Raw genomic sequence first — 16,419 nt, 5'->3', positions numbered from 1 at the left:
GAATTTCACCAGCAGATTCTCGTATTAATCTCACATGAATGTTCATTACCAATCTATATGAGCGACCACATCAGCAAGTTTACTTGGACTAAATAGTAGTGAGATCCATATCCATATGGCTGGACATTGGAAGATAAACTCCAAGGGCCAGATGTAGGTACATTTTATTTTCCGACCTCTTAAATAACGAGTCATACCGACTCGGTATTTCAGAGGTCGGAAAATAAAAATACCGAGATGTAGGTAATTGCAGATGTGCAATTACCGAATCGGAAACAGTCGGTAATTTCCGATGCGGTAAATACCGACCAGTTAATGCCCATGCATTCCTATGGGCTTTGAAGCCCATAGGATTGATTGGGCATTTACCGGTCGGTATTTACCGCATCGGAAAATACCGACTGTCACAAGGGTGCAGGGGGTGTCACTTTGACACCCTCTGGCACCCCCAAAAGAGGCTCGGGTGCCATGTGGCAGGCATACCTGCCCTAAGGGCAGGTCTGCCTGTCATATGGCATAGGTGTGCATGCACACATGTGCATGCACACCAGAATCGGTATTTTACCATCAAGTATTATTTGATGGTAAAATACCGATTTTGTACTGCTTGTGGGACTCAGAAGAGTCCCACCTACATACCAATTTACCGGAATCCGTAATGTTACCGACTCGGTATTTTACATACTCGGTAAATTTACCTATCGGTAAATTTACCGAGTCTGTAAATTACAGGGACCTACATGTCAAATTGCTTTTACCGGGTGGTAACGGCCGAATTCGGCCGTTACCACCCGGTAAAAGCCTACCTACATCTGGCCCCAAGTCACAAGACTGTGGTTTCGGGACTCCAATGTGCCAGGCTTTGCATTGATTACGAGCAGTCACATGAATTCATATGTTTACTCAGGAAAGCTAAGGTATACTTTTCTGTGTAGAAGAATCTGGTTAATGTGTGTCCAACAGATGAAACACCCTAACTGAGAGTGTCTTCGTGACGCTATATAAAACAACGATTGTTGAGCACAAACTTACATATTTGGTTTCACGCCCCGCTGTTCTTGGAAGAGACGATGTCATCTACAATTCAGATGAGATAAATTAGAACATTTAACGCGCCAGCACCATGGAAGCCGAACGACCAATTTAAATGTTATCAAGCATTTTTTAAACTGACTGCTACGTGGGCTGGGACCTACAAAATGTCATTGGGCCCACTATTTAATCTTTAGATTTCTGGAGATTTTATTTATTTTTATTAATCTTCCTAGCTAACTGTGCACCTTATTAAATATTATGCAGTTAAATGTTGCCACCAACTTCGATTATATTTAGAATTGATGCAGGCCTTCACAAAATGCCAACAAATACATAAAATAGATTCATAATAAACAATATACCATGGAAATAAAATATAAAAATACATCAAAAGCTATACAAATTGATAAAACACTGGAAATGTTAAAACTTTACTATATATCAGACAGCATTATGGGTCGAATTACTAAACCAATTGTTACTTTGGTGTTTCTAATATTTCTGATAGATATTTCCTTATAAAGTTCATCAAAGAGTATAAACAAATAGAGCATTATCAAGACCCTGTATCCATATGGACACGCGGTTTATGACTTTTTTTTAGACTATTTAATGCTATTTCAGCATTCTAGGTGCACTTATAAAAAATGACAACTCTCAGTGTGCAATTTAAGAAAATCATTTCTACATGTCTTCATTAAACGGGATTTTTTTTAAAAAATCGATATTTCCCATATCCAAAAATGAACATGCAAGGGATATTCCATATATTTTTTAACAATTATACCTGAAATAGTCATACTTAGTTTCCACATTTTTTACCACTGTTTTCAAAACGGATTAGGACTCGATCACGATTTGCATAATAATGGTGGAGAAGTAAATCTGCATTATTTTAATTTGGCATCATCATCTAATCACTTAGCAATTAGCGCTTCAGGGACATCATCCTTGTAATCTTTATGCCAGACCACGTTTTCACGAGCTTCCAACACTCCTGCATCAACAAACTCTGATTAAACCTAACTCAAGTCTAATGGGGTGGACATTGCTGCAGAGCTCCAGAGTTTACCGGGACTGCGAGGACCAGCAGCCCGGATACATCCACAGCTGCGGCCTCTTCCCGGCCGGACACGCCCCCCTGCCTCCTGTACTTCACTGCTCGCCAGCAGTTTCCTTGTGGGTGGACATTGCTGCAGAGCTCCAGAGTTTACCGGGACTGCGAGGACCAGCAGCCCGGATACATCCACAGCTGCGGCCTCTTCCCGGCCGGACACTCCCCCCTGCCTCCTGTACTTCACTGCTCGCCAGCAGTTTCCTTGTGGGTGGACATTGCTGCAGAGCTCCAGAGTTTACCGGGACTGCGAGGACCAGCAGCCCGGATACATCCACAGCTGCGGCCTCTTCCCGGCCGGACACGCCCCCCTGCCTCCTGTACTTCACTGCTTGCCAGCAGTTTCCTTGTGGGTGGACATTGCTGCAGAGCTCCAGAGTTTACCGGGACTGCGAGGACCAGCAGCCCGGATACATCCACAGCTGCTGCCTCTTCCCGGCCGGACACTCCCCCCTGCCTCCTGTACTTCACTGCTCGCCAGCAGTTTCCTTGTGGGTGGACATTGCTGCAGAGCTCCAGAGTTTACCGGGACTGCGAGGACCAGCAGCCCGGATACATCCACAGCTGCGGCCTCTTCCCGGCCGGACACGCCCCCCTGCCTCCTGTACTTCACTGCTCGCCAGCAGTTTCCTTGTGGGTGGACATTGCTGCAGAGCTCCAGAGTTTATCGGGACTGCGAGGGCCAGCAGCCCGGATACATCCACAGCTGCGGCCTCTTCACGGCCGGACACGCCCCCCTGCCTTTACCTACTTAGCAGTTGATAGCTACCGCATCGCGGTACGCGCGCGGGCGCGTGCCGGGCAAAGGGCGGGCCCTCTGTGGCCTTCAGAGGCACGAAGAGGACAGGACGGGCCACCCACCCTGGCACCTTAACAAGAGGAGGTAAAGAGACTTGGACTTTACATTTATGCTTACTTACGGACCTCCCCAATGGATTTTTGTTTGTGAAATTCGATATTACCAGATCCTGCTGCTGTTTTGGTGCTCACTGTTTTTAACCTAGTCACATTATGATCCGTAAGGGAGCTACCAAAAATGACATCCCCCAGAGGGATTCGATGAACGGGACACTCGACCATTATCTAAATAGGACAACATTGCCCATACCCCGTGAAATAGAGAGACTAGAACGATCCCCGTCCACAGATAGTACAACTAACAAACGATCTCCTTTAAAGGTAGCCGACATAGCACAAAACCTATCTCTGCTGGAGGAATTAAACAGTTTATGTAAAACAAAGTATGTTTCACTGGAACCAAGAATCAAGCAAACTGGCGCCTTTAACTGTCCCACAGCAAGCACAAATCCCCAGACTAGTACACCATTCCACCAAAATGATAGTCCGTTAGGTACCCCCCACTCACTATCTGCAAAAGCTATCACCCTAAACATAGCGCTCCCTCAGGATTCCCCGGCTAAAAGAAAGCAAAATGGAGTTACACATCAGGGAAGCCAGGCAAAACAACTGAAATTGTGCTCAAGCCCCCTCTTGGCCATTACCACCTCCCCCCCAGCCCCAGAGGTCGCCGGGAAATTACATTTAAATTCTTCTGCACCTTCTTTCGATGTAACCCTATTGATCCAGATCGAACACCTGGTTAAATCTATAATATCTCCGGTGATAGAAAAAATGAACACTCTAGGGGATAGGCTTACGGGATTAGAGGAAATAATCAAGGCCAATTCAACACTCATAAAAAGCATTTCAAAATCTAACCAACCCCAGTCTCTCGCTACCACAGAAGCGCCTAAATCATCTGCACAAAGTACTAAGCTCCAAATCCAACCAGTAGCCCCACCCATGCCAGTTTTAAACACTCCTAGAGTATCCACTAGCTCTACATTAGTACAGTGCACTTCCGCCAGAGTAGGACGGAGCAAAGAACCAACAATCCATAAGGGGACAGCTGCTAACCATAGCAATATGCCAAGATTATCTAATCACATTCACCTACCACCGGAGGCCGCTCCATTTGTGTGCGTTCTCTCGGGAGTGCCATCACTCACAAGTGGAAAATTCGAAAGGCATCAGGACCTAATAAATAAGGTTACTTTTTGGCTAACAAAAAACAGACCCCTGCCCCCCACTATAGATGGAAGAATCTTGAGTGTTAGAAGGGTGGGCTGGCTAGGATCCCTCCCAAAATATATCACCGGCGACCTGGTTCTAGTAAAATTCAGGAGCAAACACGTTGTCCCTTATCTTCATACTTGGCAGCCCCAAAAAGGAGATGGCCCTATATCCACCTGGGATCTACACGACTTTTACCCCACTTCGTCATATCTTTGCTCATTAAAACCAAGCGCTAAGTATAACCACCCGATGGGCAGAAGTGTCCGCGCATTGAGTGGCTGGAATATCTCCACTTTTAACCGTTTTGAACCTTTGCATAACAGCTATCCTTGACTTACATATGGAAAGGTTCTAATAGATTCACCTTGCCTGTCACCAATTTGTTCTAATTAAGGGGCAACTAGCTGTAACGGTATTGTCTCAAACGCTAATCCCATAAAATGAACGTAACTAGATAGGAATTTGCATTCAAAGGATGGGCTCAAATTTTAACTTGTAGATATTTTGTGCTATTGCAATGTATGTTTTATGATTGTTATGCTTTTATGATTTGTAAATTTAAATCGAATAAAGCTATTACTGACAAGTCTAATGCACTGAATAGAAGGGCAGCTTCATAGTGCCAACAATTGTTTTCTTATTTTACTTTATTGTCTGGGATGCTTTCAGGCGCATATACCAGTTTAATTACATCACATTTTCATAATCTTTTTTAAAGAGATTAAGAATCCACGGTTTACAGATATAGAAAACTAAACAAAAGGGTTTGTGAGAAATCATACTGACATTCACATTAAAATACATTGAAATTAAAATACATTGAGTAATGACTTCTAACTTGATATTTCTCACATCCCAAGTATAATTAAAAATATTTGCTCATTTAAATACAAACGTCACTTTGGTTTTAAGACGTTTAATTGTAGACCCTGAGTGACACAAAAATCTATAAATTCATTTAGACCCCTCTGCAAATCTGCAAAAATGTGATTTAAAACATGGTGCAATCCGTTAGCTGTATTTCTCAGAGAAAGTCGACCGTGAACCACGCGCCTTAATGTGGGCATCTAAGTGACAGTGTACAGCAGAGATCTTTAAACTGGAGAGAACTTAAGCTGAACTCTGAGGAAGAAAGGCTCTGGCCCAAACTAGCATTTATCATGCCCATGGGGAAACAGAGACATGCACCAGGCTGAAAACAGCTTTGTGTTTCTAGTGAAAGAATAAGCAGTGTCAGGGAGCCACTCTGTAATAGGCCATCATCAATAACTTTTGAATCATCATGTTCTGGCTAGCACTAGCTGTCATATCAGGTATGGGGGCATGTCACCCTCAAAACTACCCCCTCTTATTCTAATTAAGGATCACTCTGCAGATACGTTTACATTGGCTGCCAAAAAATAGGTTGGCAGTCACTGTATTAGATTGCATTTTTAAAGGCATATTCAAACATAACTGAAATTTTTGGTTAAATATATTGCTAATTTTATGGATTGTTGGTGTAAAAATATGTTTTTCATTCTAGGAGGGGCAGATTATTTTTGCTCTATGAGAGGGCTGGCATTAAATTGTTTTAAGACCATTGGTGTAAAGTGAAACTCAAAGGATCTGATTCACAAAGGTAAATTTACACTTGTGTGTAAGTTTACAGTTTTTGGGGAATTCACAAACTGCAAGTTAAACGTTAATTTGTAACTGTGGAGATTCTGCAGCCTATAGCTGGGGAGCCTGCACATAAAAAGATAGGATAGGTCTATGGAAATTGGACTGTTTCTGTTGGAGCAGGACCACGCCTGCTTTGCAAATAGCTGGGTGAAATGTGGGGCACATGGTGAGCAAAATGATAATGGACTGGAATACGGCCCTGGGTGACTACCAGTGGCTGATATTATTTCAAAACATTTGTTTCATCACTGTTTTATTTTTTTACTGTGATTCCCTAAGTGAGACTGCCATGCCCAGGAGGGGGCCACATGCTCACTATGCAACTGAAAGCAACCTGCACCCAATTGATGAGACCAAAGGCGGGTGGCACTTGTCCTGGGTTGCTTGTGTTCCAATTCGATGAGGACTTGAGATGACAGTTTGGGTTTGATTGTTCCTATTAGAGCATGCCCAATGCTGATTTGCAGACAGCTGGGTCTAATCTGAAGTGGCGTGGTGAGTAGGTGAGTAAAACAACAATCAATTGGGATGCAGCCTGAGTAATTATCAGAGGCTGACATTAAGTCAATCATTCTACCCAAAAAACAAGAAATATAGGCTATCATTATTGTGAGCAGAATGAAAGAACATTTTTTTGCAAGACTTGGAATCATCCAATGCCAAAAAGCAGAGAAGAAGAAAGGAGTTTTGTAGCAGCAAATATTTGTAGCTTTCCCTGTGGTGCTACAAGGAGTCTCCTAGTGACAGACGAAGGTGCTGCAGTCATACTACTGACTCAACAGAAACTCTATAGCAACAGCTGCTATTTCTTCATTTTTATCCACAATTATCTCATTCACATAACATTTCGGCATTTGTTGGTGACCATGATCTCATACATGATGTGTATGTTTAGCGGTGAATCTCAAATAGCTGCATTGCAGTTACACAATACGCATAATACAAAGGTGAGTTTGAGCTATTAGTAGACTTCAGCCATGGACTTCTTTTAGCCCCAATGTGAAGAACTTTGCTTCTGAACGTCCTCCACCCACACTGCTTAGCTATATAAGCGAGGTGGCCATCTTGTAATATCTAATTCAACAATCAACCAAAAACTATGTTCTATGGGTGCAAAAAATTAAATATGAAAATGTTGGAAATGGCCCTATTTGCAAGATTACCCTAAACATTTTGCCTTCCTCCTCCTCTTTTTCTGACCATCTTTTTGTTGGTCTTAGGATTCTGGGCACTTTACCACTGCTGACCAGTGCTAAAGTACATGTGTTTTCTTCTCTAAACATGGTATAATTGGTTTACACCTGTTTAGCATATATGATTTACTTGTAAGTACTTTGTAAAGTGGTATACCATGTACCCACGACCAGTAAATTAAAGGCTTCTAGTGGGCCTGCAGCACTGATTGTGCCACCTACAGAAGTAGCCTTTCAAATTTGTATTAGACCTGTCATTGACAAGCCTGTGTGTGCAGTTACTGCTACGTCAACTTAACATTTAAAGGCTCTTGTCAAGCCTTAAACTCCACTTTTATTACAAATCGGTCACCCTACGATATGTCCTAGGTAGCCCTAAGGGCAGGGTGCGATGTAAGTAAAAGGTAGGACATGTACGTTTAGGTTTTACACGTGCTAGTACTGACAAACAGTTACATTCATTTTTTACTAGTGTGAGGCCTATTCCTTTCATAGGATAGTTTGGGAATTTCTTAAAACACTTTTAAGCTGAAATTCCCGATTAGAAAGGAGTAGCTAAATCATGGTTCATACCATTAGAACAGTAATTATAAATCCTCTTTAGTGGTATGGTTGGATTTGACATTACTTTTAGTCTGCCATCTGTGAGTACTACCCTTCCCTGAGGTGCCCCCCTCCAGTCCTGGGCCTCAGAAGTGGGTTCTGCAGCTGATTTTCTACAAAACCGACTTTGTCACTATTGCACTGGCCGAAACAACGCATTGTCCGTCAACGCCGAGTCTATTGGACAACAGCAGCTCAACAGCCTGAGCTGCCCAATGATGATGCTCTGTGCAGCTTGATGATGATGCAATCCCTGCACGTCAATGAAGCTATATGCCGTGACCTGGCTGGGTGGAAAAGATCGATGTATCGTGCCCTCAGCATCGACACTTTGCTCTATTCAATGTCCTTTTTCGGCAGGACCTGCGTGATTGTGGTCAGCCTGAACTATGGATTTGCCCCGGTCCCTCGCAACCTCAAGTAATCTTTTAGCGCTATTGACTTCAAAGCACTGTTATTGCATTTATTATTTAAAAATTCAAATCTCAACTTCTACTGATTGGATTTTTGCTGTCTTGGTCTTGTTTTTTGTCAAATAAATATTCTCTATTTTTTTTGTGGTGTTTTCATTGTGGTATGGTTATGGTATTCATAGAGCGCATGGCTACCCGCAAGCATCCCAGCGCTATAACAGGTGTAGACAGTTATCTGGGTAAGAGTTAAGGAAACAGCCATGTTTTAAGCACTGTTCGTTTTTGATTGATCGAAGCTCTGGGTCCAAGGTGTCCTAGATTTTAGGAACAAGGTGTGAAAATGATCTTCCTCACCACCTTGCTCTCTTGACTCTGGTGGTGTTCATGAGAAAGCTCGCACCTGTGTTTGTGTGTGTTGCACAAATACATTACACATTGCCTCTTAAGTTAAGCCTGCCTTCTCTGCCTACTAGAGGCCCACTTTCCAACAGAACAAGTTAAAATATAAATAAATATTTCTTTTGCACGAATAGAACAGAGTTATGCTTGATTGCTGAATTAGATATTATAAGATAATATTATGGCTGTTGTCCTTGTTACTACAAAGCAATTTGTCTTTACATGTTACTTATTGCAGACAAAAAGGCACTTGAGTAGAACACCATACCAATACACCTGATGTCAGGAGCACATGTTTATTGCAGTATTTGTTAAGGATTAATTTGTGCCTAAGTAGAACGTTAGTAGAGATACCAGCTGCTTGATGTTGGGAAGATTACCAGTTTAGCATGTGTTGTTGGCAACTTTACATGTACAATAGCTTAATAGCTTAATGCTAATGATAATGATAATGTGGTGTCTGAGGTAGCAGGTTGTTTAACGGTGTGAAAATAGTTTTTTATGGATACATGGCTTAATCAGTTTATGATTTTGTGTGATTTTCAAATGTCAATAGACAGATAAAAGATATGTGTTTTGCCTGTATGGGAATACATTTTATATTGAGTGAGTGTGTACTCATAATATTAAATTATGTCTAGTACTATTAGATATGAACTGATGAGTAATTTACATGTAATACTAACTTAAATGGTCTTTTAGCATGAAATTGACAGTTCTTTGTAATTAAGGTATGTGATTTGTGCTTACTTTCACAATGTATTAAGGTAGGTGTTGGGGCAGTTTCTGCTTTTTCTCTTGTATGTGGTGATGGAGAGGCAATTTTAATGTGTCGTACTTGGATGTCATTGTAATCAATTCATGTTTATTTATTAGTGGATTAAATATTAAGGTTACAATCACCCATGCTTTTTATACTTGTTGTTCATGAAATTATGGGTTTCCATACACAGTGTTTTTACACCATCACTATATATAAATTTGCAAAAAAGTTGTTGACTTGCACAAAACGGTAACATAAGCTTTTTGTCGTCGGAAAGATTCATGCTTTATTTACCCTTTGCCCTGATGAAGTCGCTGGTGACATGCACGGTTGATGAAACACGGAGGCTAGAGGCTAGAAACGTGAAGATGAAATTAAATTATTGTGGACTCTTTATTTTGTGTGCTCAAAGGCAAATCTTAACACCATACAGAATAAGTCAAATATAACAACAGCAGAAACAAATAAATCCAGGGAAGAGAAAAGTAACATGAGAATCAGCAGTGCTGGACCAATAATGGTTGATGCCATTGAAAGCATATTGTCAGCCACCAGAGGCACACAAGTGATGGAAACACCTCATCAAACAGGATTAAGCAGAGTTTATGGAATCTAGTTTGCATTGAATACCTTAAAAGGGTACTGGGACATGAGAATCAGCAGTGCTGGACCAATAATGGTTGATGCCATTGAAAGCATATTGTCAGCCACCAGTGGCACACAAGTGATGGAAACACCTCATCAAACAGGATTAAGCAGAGTTTATGGAATCTAGTTTGCATTGAATACCTTAAAAGGGTACTGGGACAGCAAGCCAATCCCAAAGATAAATCAAAATCAATCCTCCAACTGTTGGGTAATATTCTCAAGTCGATTAAAAGGATAAAAATATCGCAAGAGATAATGACAGACATACCAAAATGTAAAAATGCAACTTGGACATTCTCAGGCAAAATGACAGAATAAGACCAACAACTAACTTATATAAGTGTGGAGGTTTTGATATTTAGTTCACAGTCAATCAATTAAATAAAGAGATCCACAAGCTGAAGGAAAGTCGTGAGAGAAGATGCTCTCTTTGACTAGTCAGAGTGCTGCAATCTCCAGAAGATAATTCCACTAGTCTACCAAATTTCAAACAGGATTTGACAAAATGGCTCATGAAGTTTTTATTAATTCATTGAAATCCATGCACTATCATAGTGAACTTTACAAATGTTTAAAAGAGAACATTATGGCTGAAGCAATTTACTCTCACCAATGAATTACATTTCCAAATTTCTTTGGATATGATTATTCAGACAACTGAGAAACAATGGAATTTAGATTGCTGAACCCAAAATGTTGATCTGCACATGCTCGGGTACTGACAATGCAATTATCTGGAGTGGTAAGGATGTAGAAGTGGAGTAAAGGGTTGGTTAAAATTTATAGGTATTAAAAACGGTATTCCAGCAATATACCAAACTAGGCAGAGTCATTAAAATGAAAAATGGTGGTAGTGAATGTAATATCTTTTATGGAAAAAGGGCAAGCTAAGAATTTTCTCATTTAACAGCAATGGCTTAAATCAGTGCTTTCCAAACTGTGTGTCGCGACACAGTGCTGTGTCGCCTCCCATTTGTGGGTGTGTCGGGTGACTATGACGTCAAGTCAAGTCAAGTCAAGATTTGTATAGCGCACTACTCACCCGGAGGGTCTCAAGGCGCTTGAGGGGGGGGTTCGTTACTTATCAAATAGCCAAGGTTTTTTTTGTTTTCTGAAGGAGAGGTGGTTCTGTGTAAGGTGGAGGTGGGTGGGGAGAGAGTTCCAGGTTTTGGCCGCTAAGTAGGAGAAAGATCTTCCTCCCATGGTGGTTCTTCGGATGCGTGGAATCGCGGCGAGGGCTTGATTGGACGATCGTAGTTGGCGGGTGGGGGTGTAAAAGGTTAGGCGCGTGTTGAGGTATTTGGGTCCTAAGTTGTAGAGGGCTTTGTGCGCTTGGGTGAGGAGAGGGAACGTTATTCTCTTGTTTACGGGGAGCCAGTGAAGGTCTCTCAGGTGATCGGATATGTGATTGTGGCGGGGTAAGTCTAAGATGAGTCTGGCGGAGGCGTTCTGGATGCGCTGGAGTTTTTTCTGTAATTTGGCTGTGGTTCCGGCGTAGAGGGTGTTTCCGTAGTCCAGTCGGCTTGTGACAAGTGCTTGGGTGACCGTCTTTCTTGTTTCAGTAGGGATCCATCAGAAGATCTTTTTGAGCATACGTAAGATGTTAAAGCATGATGATGAGATGGCGTTGACTTGTCTGATCATCGAGAGGGAGGAGTCTAGAATGAATCCCAGGTTGCGAGCATGGTTCGTTGGTTTGGGCACGCTGCCTAGGGCCGGTGGCCACCATGAGTCGTCCCATGCAGAGGGGGATGATCCTAGGATGAGGACTTCCGTCTTGACTGAGTTCAGTTTTAAATGGCTGTTCTTCATCCATTCGGCTACGTCTTTCATCCCTTCGTGTAGGTTGGTTTTGGCGGTGTTTGGGTCTTTGGTGAGGGAGAGGATCAGTTGTGTGTCGTCAGCGTAGGAGATGATGTTGAGGTTGTGTTGGCGTGCGATGGATGCAAGGGGGCTCATGTAGACGTTGAAGAGGGTGGGGCTGAGCGATGATCCTTTTGGTACGCCGCAGATGACTTCGGTGGCCTCTGATCTGAAAGGGGGGAGGCGGACTCTCTGGGTCCTTCCGGCGAGGAACGATATGATCCAATCCAATGCTTTTCCTTGTAACCCGACGTTGCTGAGGCGTTGTACAAGGGTGTTATGACAGACCGTGTCAAACGCTGCGGAGAGGTCCAGGACGATAAGGGCAGCTGTTTCCCCGTTGTCGAGTAGTGTTCGGATGTCGTCTGTGGGTGCGATGAGGGCGGTCTCGGTGCTGTGTTTGGCTCGGAAGCCGGACTGTGAGGGGTCGATGGAGTCGTTGGACTCGAGGAAGGCGGCGAGCTGACTGTTGACGGCCTTCTCTATGACTTTGGCAGGGAAAGGGAGGAGCAAGTAGTTCTTAAGTTCAGTTGGGTCTGCTGTAGGTTTCTTCAGGAGGGCACTGAGTTCGGCATGTTTCCAGCTTTCCGGGAAGGTAGCAGTGTTGAGGGAGCAGTTGATGATATCCCAGAGTTGGGGTGCGATGATGGAGTCGGCCTTGTTGAAGATGTGGTGGGGGCATGGGTCGGTTTGTGATCCGGAGTGAATGGAGTTCATCAAGTGGATGGTGTCTTCGGTGCTGATCGGGTTCCAGGCGCAAAGGGTGGTGGTGGGGTGCTTCAGTTCGGTGGTAAGGGGAGTGGACTGGTCACCGAAGCTGTTATGTATGTCAGCGATATTTCTGTGGAAGAACGAGGCAAGAGAGTCGCAGAGGCCTTGAGAGGGAGTGATGTCGTTGGTGTCGGCGCTGGGATTGGTAAGCTGTTTGACGATGCTGAAGAGTTCGTTGCTGTTGTGGGCGTTGTTGTCGAGTCGATCCTTGAATGCTGATTTCTTGGTGGATCGGATTAGCTGGTGGTGTTTGCGGGTGGCGTCCTTGAGGGCGGTCATGTTGTCTGTGGTCGGGTTTTTTCGCCAGGCTTTCTTGAGGGTGCGGCAGTTCTTGTTGGAGTTCTTGAGGTCATCATTGAACCAGGAGGCTTTTTTGTTACCTGGCTTGTTGTGTTACTTTTTCAAGGGTGCTAATTCGTCAGCGCAGTGGGTGATCCATTGTGCGAGATTGCTGGCTGCTTGATTTGGGTCCGATGATTTGGCGGGAGGGTTTTGGCTTAGCGATGTGGTGAGCTGGTCGGTGGTAAGTTTGTTCCAGTTTCTGCGGGGGGCTTGTTGTGGGTGGTGGTGGGTTGTGGTCTTTCTGAAGCTGAAGTGAACGCAGCTGTGGACCGTCCAGTGGAGTCCTGTGACGTGATTGAATGAGACGTGCTTGCTGGAGGAGAAGATTGGGTCGAGCGTGTGTCCGGCGTAGTGGGTGGGGGTGTTTACCAGTTGTTTGAGTCCGAGATTGGCGAGGTTGTCCAGAAAGGTGGTGGTGTTGCTGTTGTTGTTCTTTTCCCAGGTGGAAGTTGAGGTCCCGTAGTAGAATGTAGTCTTTGTAGGGGAGGGCGTGTGGGCTGATGAATCAGTGATGTCTTCGCTGAATTGTGTGCGGGGTCCTGGTGGTCTGTAGATTAGGGTGCCTTTAAGTGTGGTCTTGGGGTCGTTGTGAATCTGGAAGTGGAGGTGTTCGGTGGCTGTGAGGGTGTCGTCGGAGCTGGTCGTGATGCGGATGGTGTTCTTGGGACGATGGTGATGCCTCCTCCGGTCTGGTTGATGCGGTCCTTTTGGATGATCTTGTAGCTGTCCGGGATGGCTATGGCGATGTCTGCAGCTGATGAGGCGTTCATCCAGGTTTCTGTAAGAAAGGCGACGTCCGGCGTAGTGTTGTCTAATAGGTTTCATAGTTCAATGGCGTGTCTGTGGACCGAGCGGGTGTTGAGCAGGATGCACTTCAGGTGGTTAATGTCGGAGCTTTGTTTGGTGTTTGTGGGTGTAGTGTGGATCCTGATTCAGCCGAACTTGCAGGATTGGCAGGTGAAGGGTCCATGGGTGCGTCCTGGGATGGCTTGGTGGCAGTCGGGGAGACGGCCAGTGTTGAGTGCAAAGAGGGTTGCGGCGTTGTATGTTAGGCGGGTGGAGTGGGTTTTGCGTGGTCCAGGGGGTTTGGCGCTGTGCGCGGTCCAGGCGCGGACGGGCGTAGACGGGCTTACCTTTGGCGCGCCTTCGACGCGCATAGGGCGCGTTCGCTGTGCATGAACGCTGCGCGCAAGTACATCTGTCATAAGTGGAGAGTGGGGGGGCGGAGCGAGGGAGGAGCAGCTGGGAGACGGGAGCGGGGTGGAGCTTGGGGAAGGGATCTCTTGTGGATGCTGTAGGGAGCGTGGGTGGGCCGCGGGGGAGCAGCGGTGGGGAGGAGAGAAGGGCTGGGACACCAAATGGCACCAAACAACAGCAAAAGGCAATGCAGGGCGAGATCGGGGTACAGGCTGGCACAAATGTTTAATAAAGGCAGCAAATACGATCTCAGCAGCAGAAGCAATGCAGAGCTAGGCTGGCACAGAAACTGAAAAAAGGCAGCAAATACGATACCAACAAGGCAGGCAGCAAATACGATACCGACAAGGCAGGCAGCAAATACGATACCAACAAGCCAGGAGTTACAGTGCGAAACCAACAGGGCAGCAGTTACAGTGCAAAGCGAGGACGGGGCACAGGCTGGCAGGGCACAGAGTGAGGATGAGGTGCGAGGACGGCCAGGAGTTGGTGGAGCGACCGGATCTGACTGGGTCAGGACGGTCACAGTTCTTCACCGCTCTGGCCAGTCCTTAAGTTTCAGTGGGAGGGAGGAGCAGCTGGGAGGCAGGAGCGGGGTGGCGCATGGGGTAGGGATCTCTTGTGGATGCTGTAGGGAGCGGGGGTGGGGCCGCGGGGGAGCAGCGGCGAGGAGGAGAGAAGGGCTGGGACACCAAATGGCACCAAACAACAGCAAATGGCAATGCAGGGCGAGATCGGGGCACAGGCTGGCACAAATGTTTAATAAAGGCAGCAAATACGATCTCAGCAGCAGAAGCAATGCAGAGCTAGGCTGGCACAGAAACTGAAAAAAGGCAGCAAATACGATACCAACAAGGCAGGCAGCAAATACGATACCGACAAGGCAGGCAGCAAATACGATACCAACAAGGCAGCAGTTACAGTGCGATACCAACAGGGCAGCAGTTACAGTGCAAAGCGAGGATGGGGCACAGGCTGGCAGGGCACAGAGTGAGGATGAGGTGCAAGGACGGCCAGGAGCGGGTGGAGCGACCGGATCTGACTGGGTCAGGACGGTCACCGCTTGGAAGGTGGGAGAGTAGACATATATAAAGTGTCTAAATCCCAAGTATGTCACTAGGCCTTTTTTCTCTATTTAGTAATACTGCTCAGTCCTGGTGAATGCCCTCCTAGAAGAGTAAATGAAGTATTTTATACCTCTGTAGTCTCTCTGGACCAGCACTGCCCAGGCCCACATGAGCTGGTGTCCACCAAGATTACTGTGTCTCAGCATGGAGCAAAGTGTGCCATTGTGGTATCCCCTTGCAAGAGGCCCTTGGTCTTTTAGAAGCCTCCTACTGTAATTCTGCCATAGCTAAGCAGTGTACATCTTATCAGTTCCATAAGGGGTCCCTGAAGCTGTGCACTTTGTCATTTGCTATGCCTTCTTGAGTTAACATTGACGTCTCTGGGCAGATTAGGGCGAATGCTCACTTGGACGTATTCAGTGACGCAGTACTGCAGAGTAGAGAGCCAGAATGCACAAGCATTAAAGGGGAAAGAGCCACAGTGTGTCACAGCGGAAGTGGAGTCCCCGCTCGAGAGTGAGGCTGCACCTGCATGAGAAGGGACAGCAGGAATGCGGGCGACAATAGAGCTTGATGCTCATTGCCTGCTTCTGTTGAGTGATTCGCATTGGAACGCGGTAAGTGAGCCTCATTGGCTGCACACATCCGCTGTCTGATTGTGTACGACAATGACGAATGGCAGGAGGGTGTTTCACTGCTCGCCGACTGCAAGCAATCAGGATGTCAGGTTTGAATGTCCTGGAAGGCAGTCCGACTGGTTATCAGCGCTGGAGTAGCATTCAACATTGAGATTGTACACCTGATGTTTTACTGTCACACATTCCAAGTGGTGATTGTGCACAAGAGGTTGCGCACAGGAACCGCTTGGAAGGTGGGAGAGTAGACATATATAAAGTGTCTAAATCCCCAGTATATCACTAGGCCTTTTTTCTCTATTTAGTAATACTGCTCAGTCCTGGTGAATGCCCTCCTAGAAGAGTAAATGAAGTATTTTATACCTCTGTAGTCTCTCTGGACCAGCACTGCCCAGGCCCACATGAGCTGATGTCCACCAAGATTACTGTGTCTCAGCATGGAGCAAAGTGTGCCATTGTGGTATCCCCTTGCAAGAGGCCCTTGGTCTTTTAGAAGCCTCCTACTGTAATTCTGCCATAGCTAAGCAGTGTACATCTTATCAGTTCCAGCAGGGGTCCCTGAAGCTGTGCACTTTGTCATTTGCTATGCCTTCTTGAATTAACAGCTCCGTTTTTAAATCTAAGTGGTATCTAGA

The 16,419-nt window shown here is 45.3% G+C and overlaps 1 protein-coding gene across 11 annotated transcripts in view; it reads right to left on the bottom strand.

The window, feature by feature from the left end:
• MLIP (muscular LMNA interacting protein) overlaps nucleotides 1–16,419 on the bottom strand; it is a 1,868,253-nt gene that overhangs the window by 359,045 nt on the left and 1,492,789 nt on the right. For 4 of the 11 annotated variants that reach the window (XM_078647952.1, XM_078647956.1, XM_078647954.1 and 1 more), the window contains 2 exons: nucleotides 9,556–9,615; nucleotides 1,033–1,077 (listed from right to left, as the gene is read on the bottom strand). The exons of 3 other annotated variants lie outside the window; for them this stretch is intronic. In XM_078647952.1, the coding sequence (XP_078504078.1) occupies nucleotides 1,033–1,077; nucleotides 9,556–9,615 (105 nt within the window). The remainder of the gene's footprint in view (nucleotides 1–1,032; nucleotides 1,078–9,555; nucleotides 9,616–16,419) is intronic. 4 more of the 11 variants (XM_078647955.1, XM_078647960.1, XM_078647953.1 and 1 more) reach the window with 2 other exon arrangements.

Source organism: Lissotriton helveticus, chromosome 6 (assembly GCF_964261635.1).
Source record: "Lissotriton helveticus chromosome 6, aLisHel1.1, whole genome shotgun sequence".
In the NCBI taxonomy this organism is placed as follows: Eukaryota; Metazoa; Chordata; class Amphibia; order Caudata; family Salamandridae; genus Lissotriton; species Lissotriton helveticus.
Note: the sequence above shows the minus strand (reverse complement) of the source record. Positions and strands in the feature narration are given on the sequence as shown.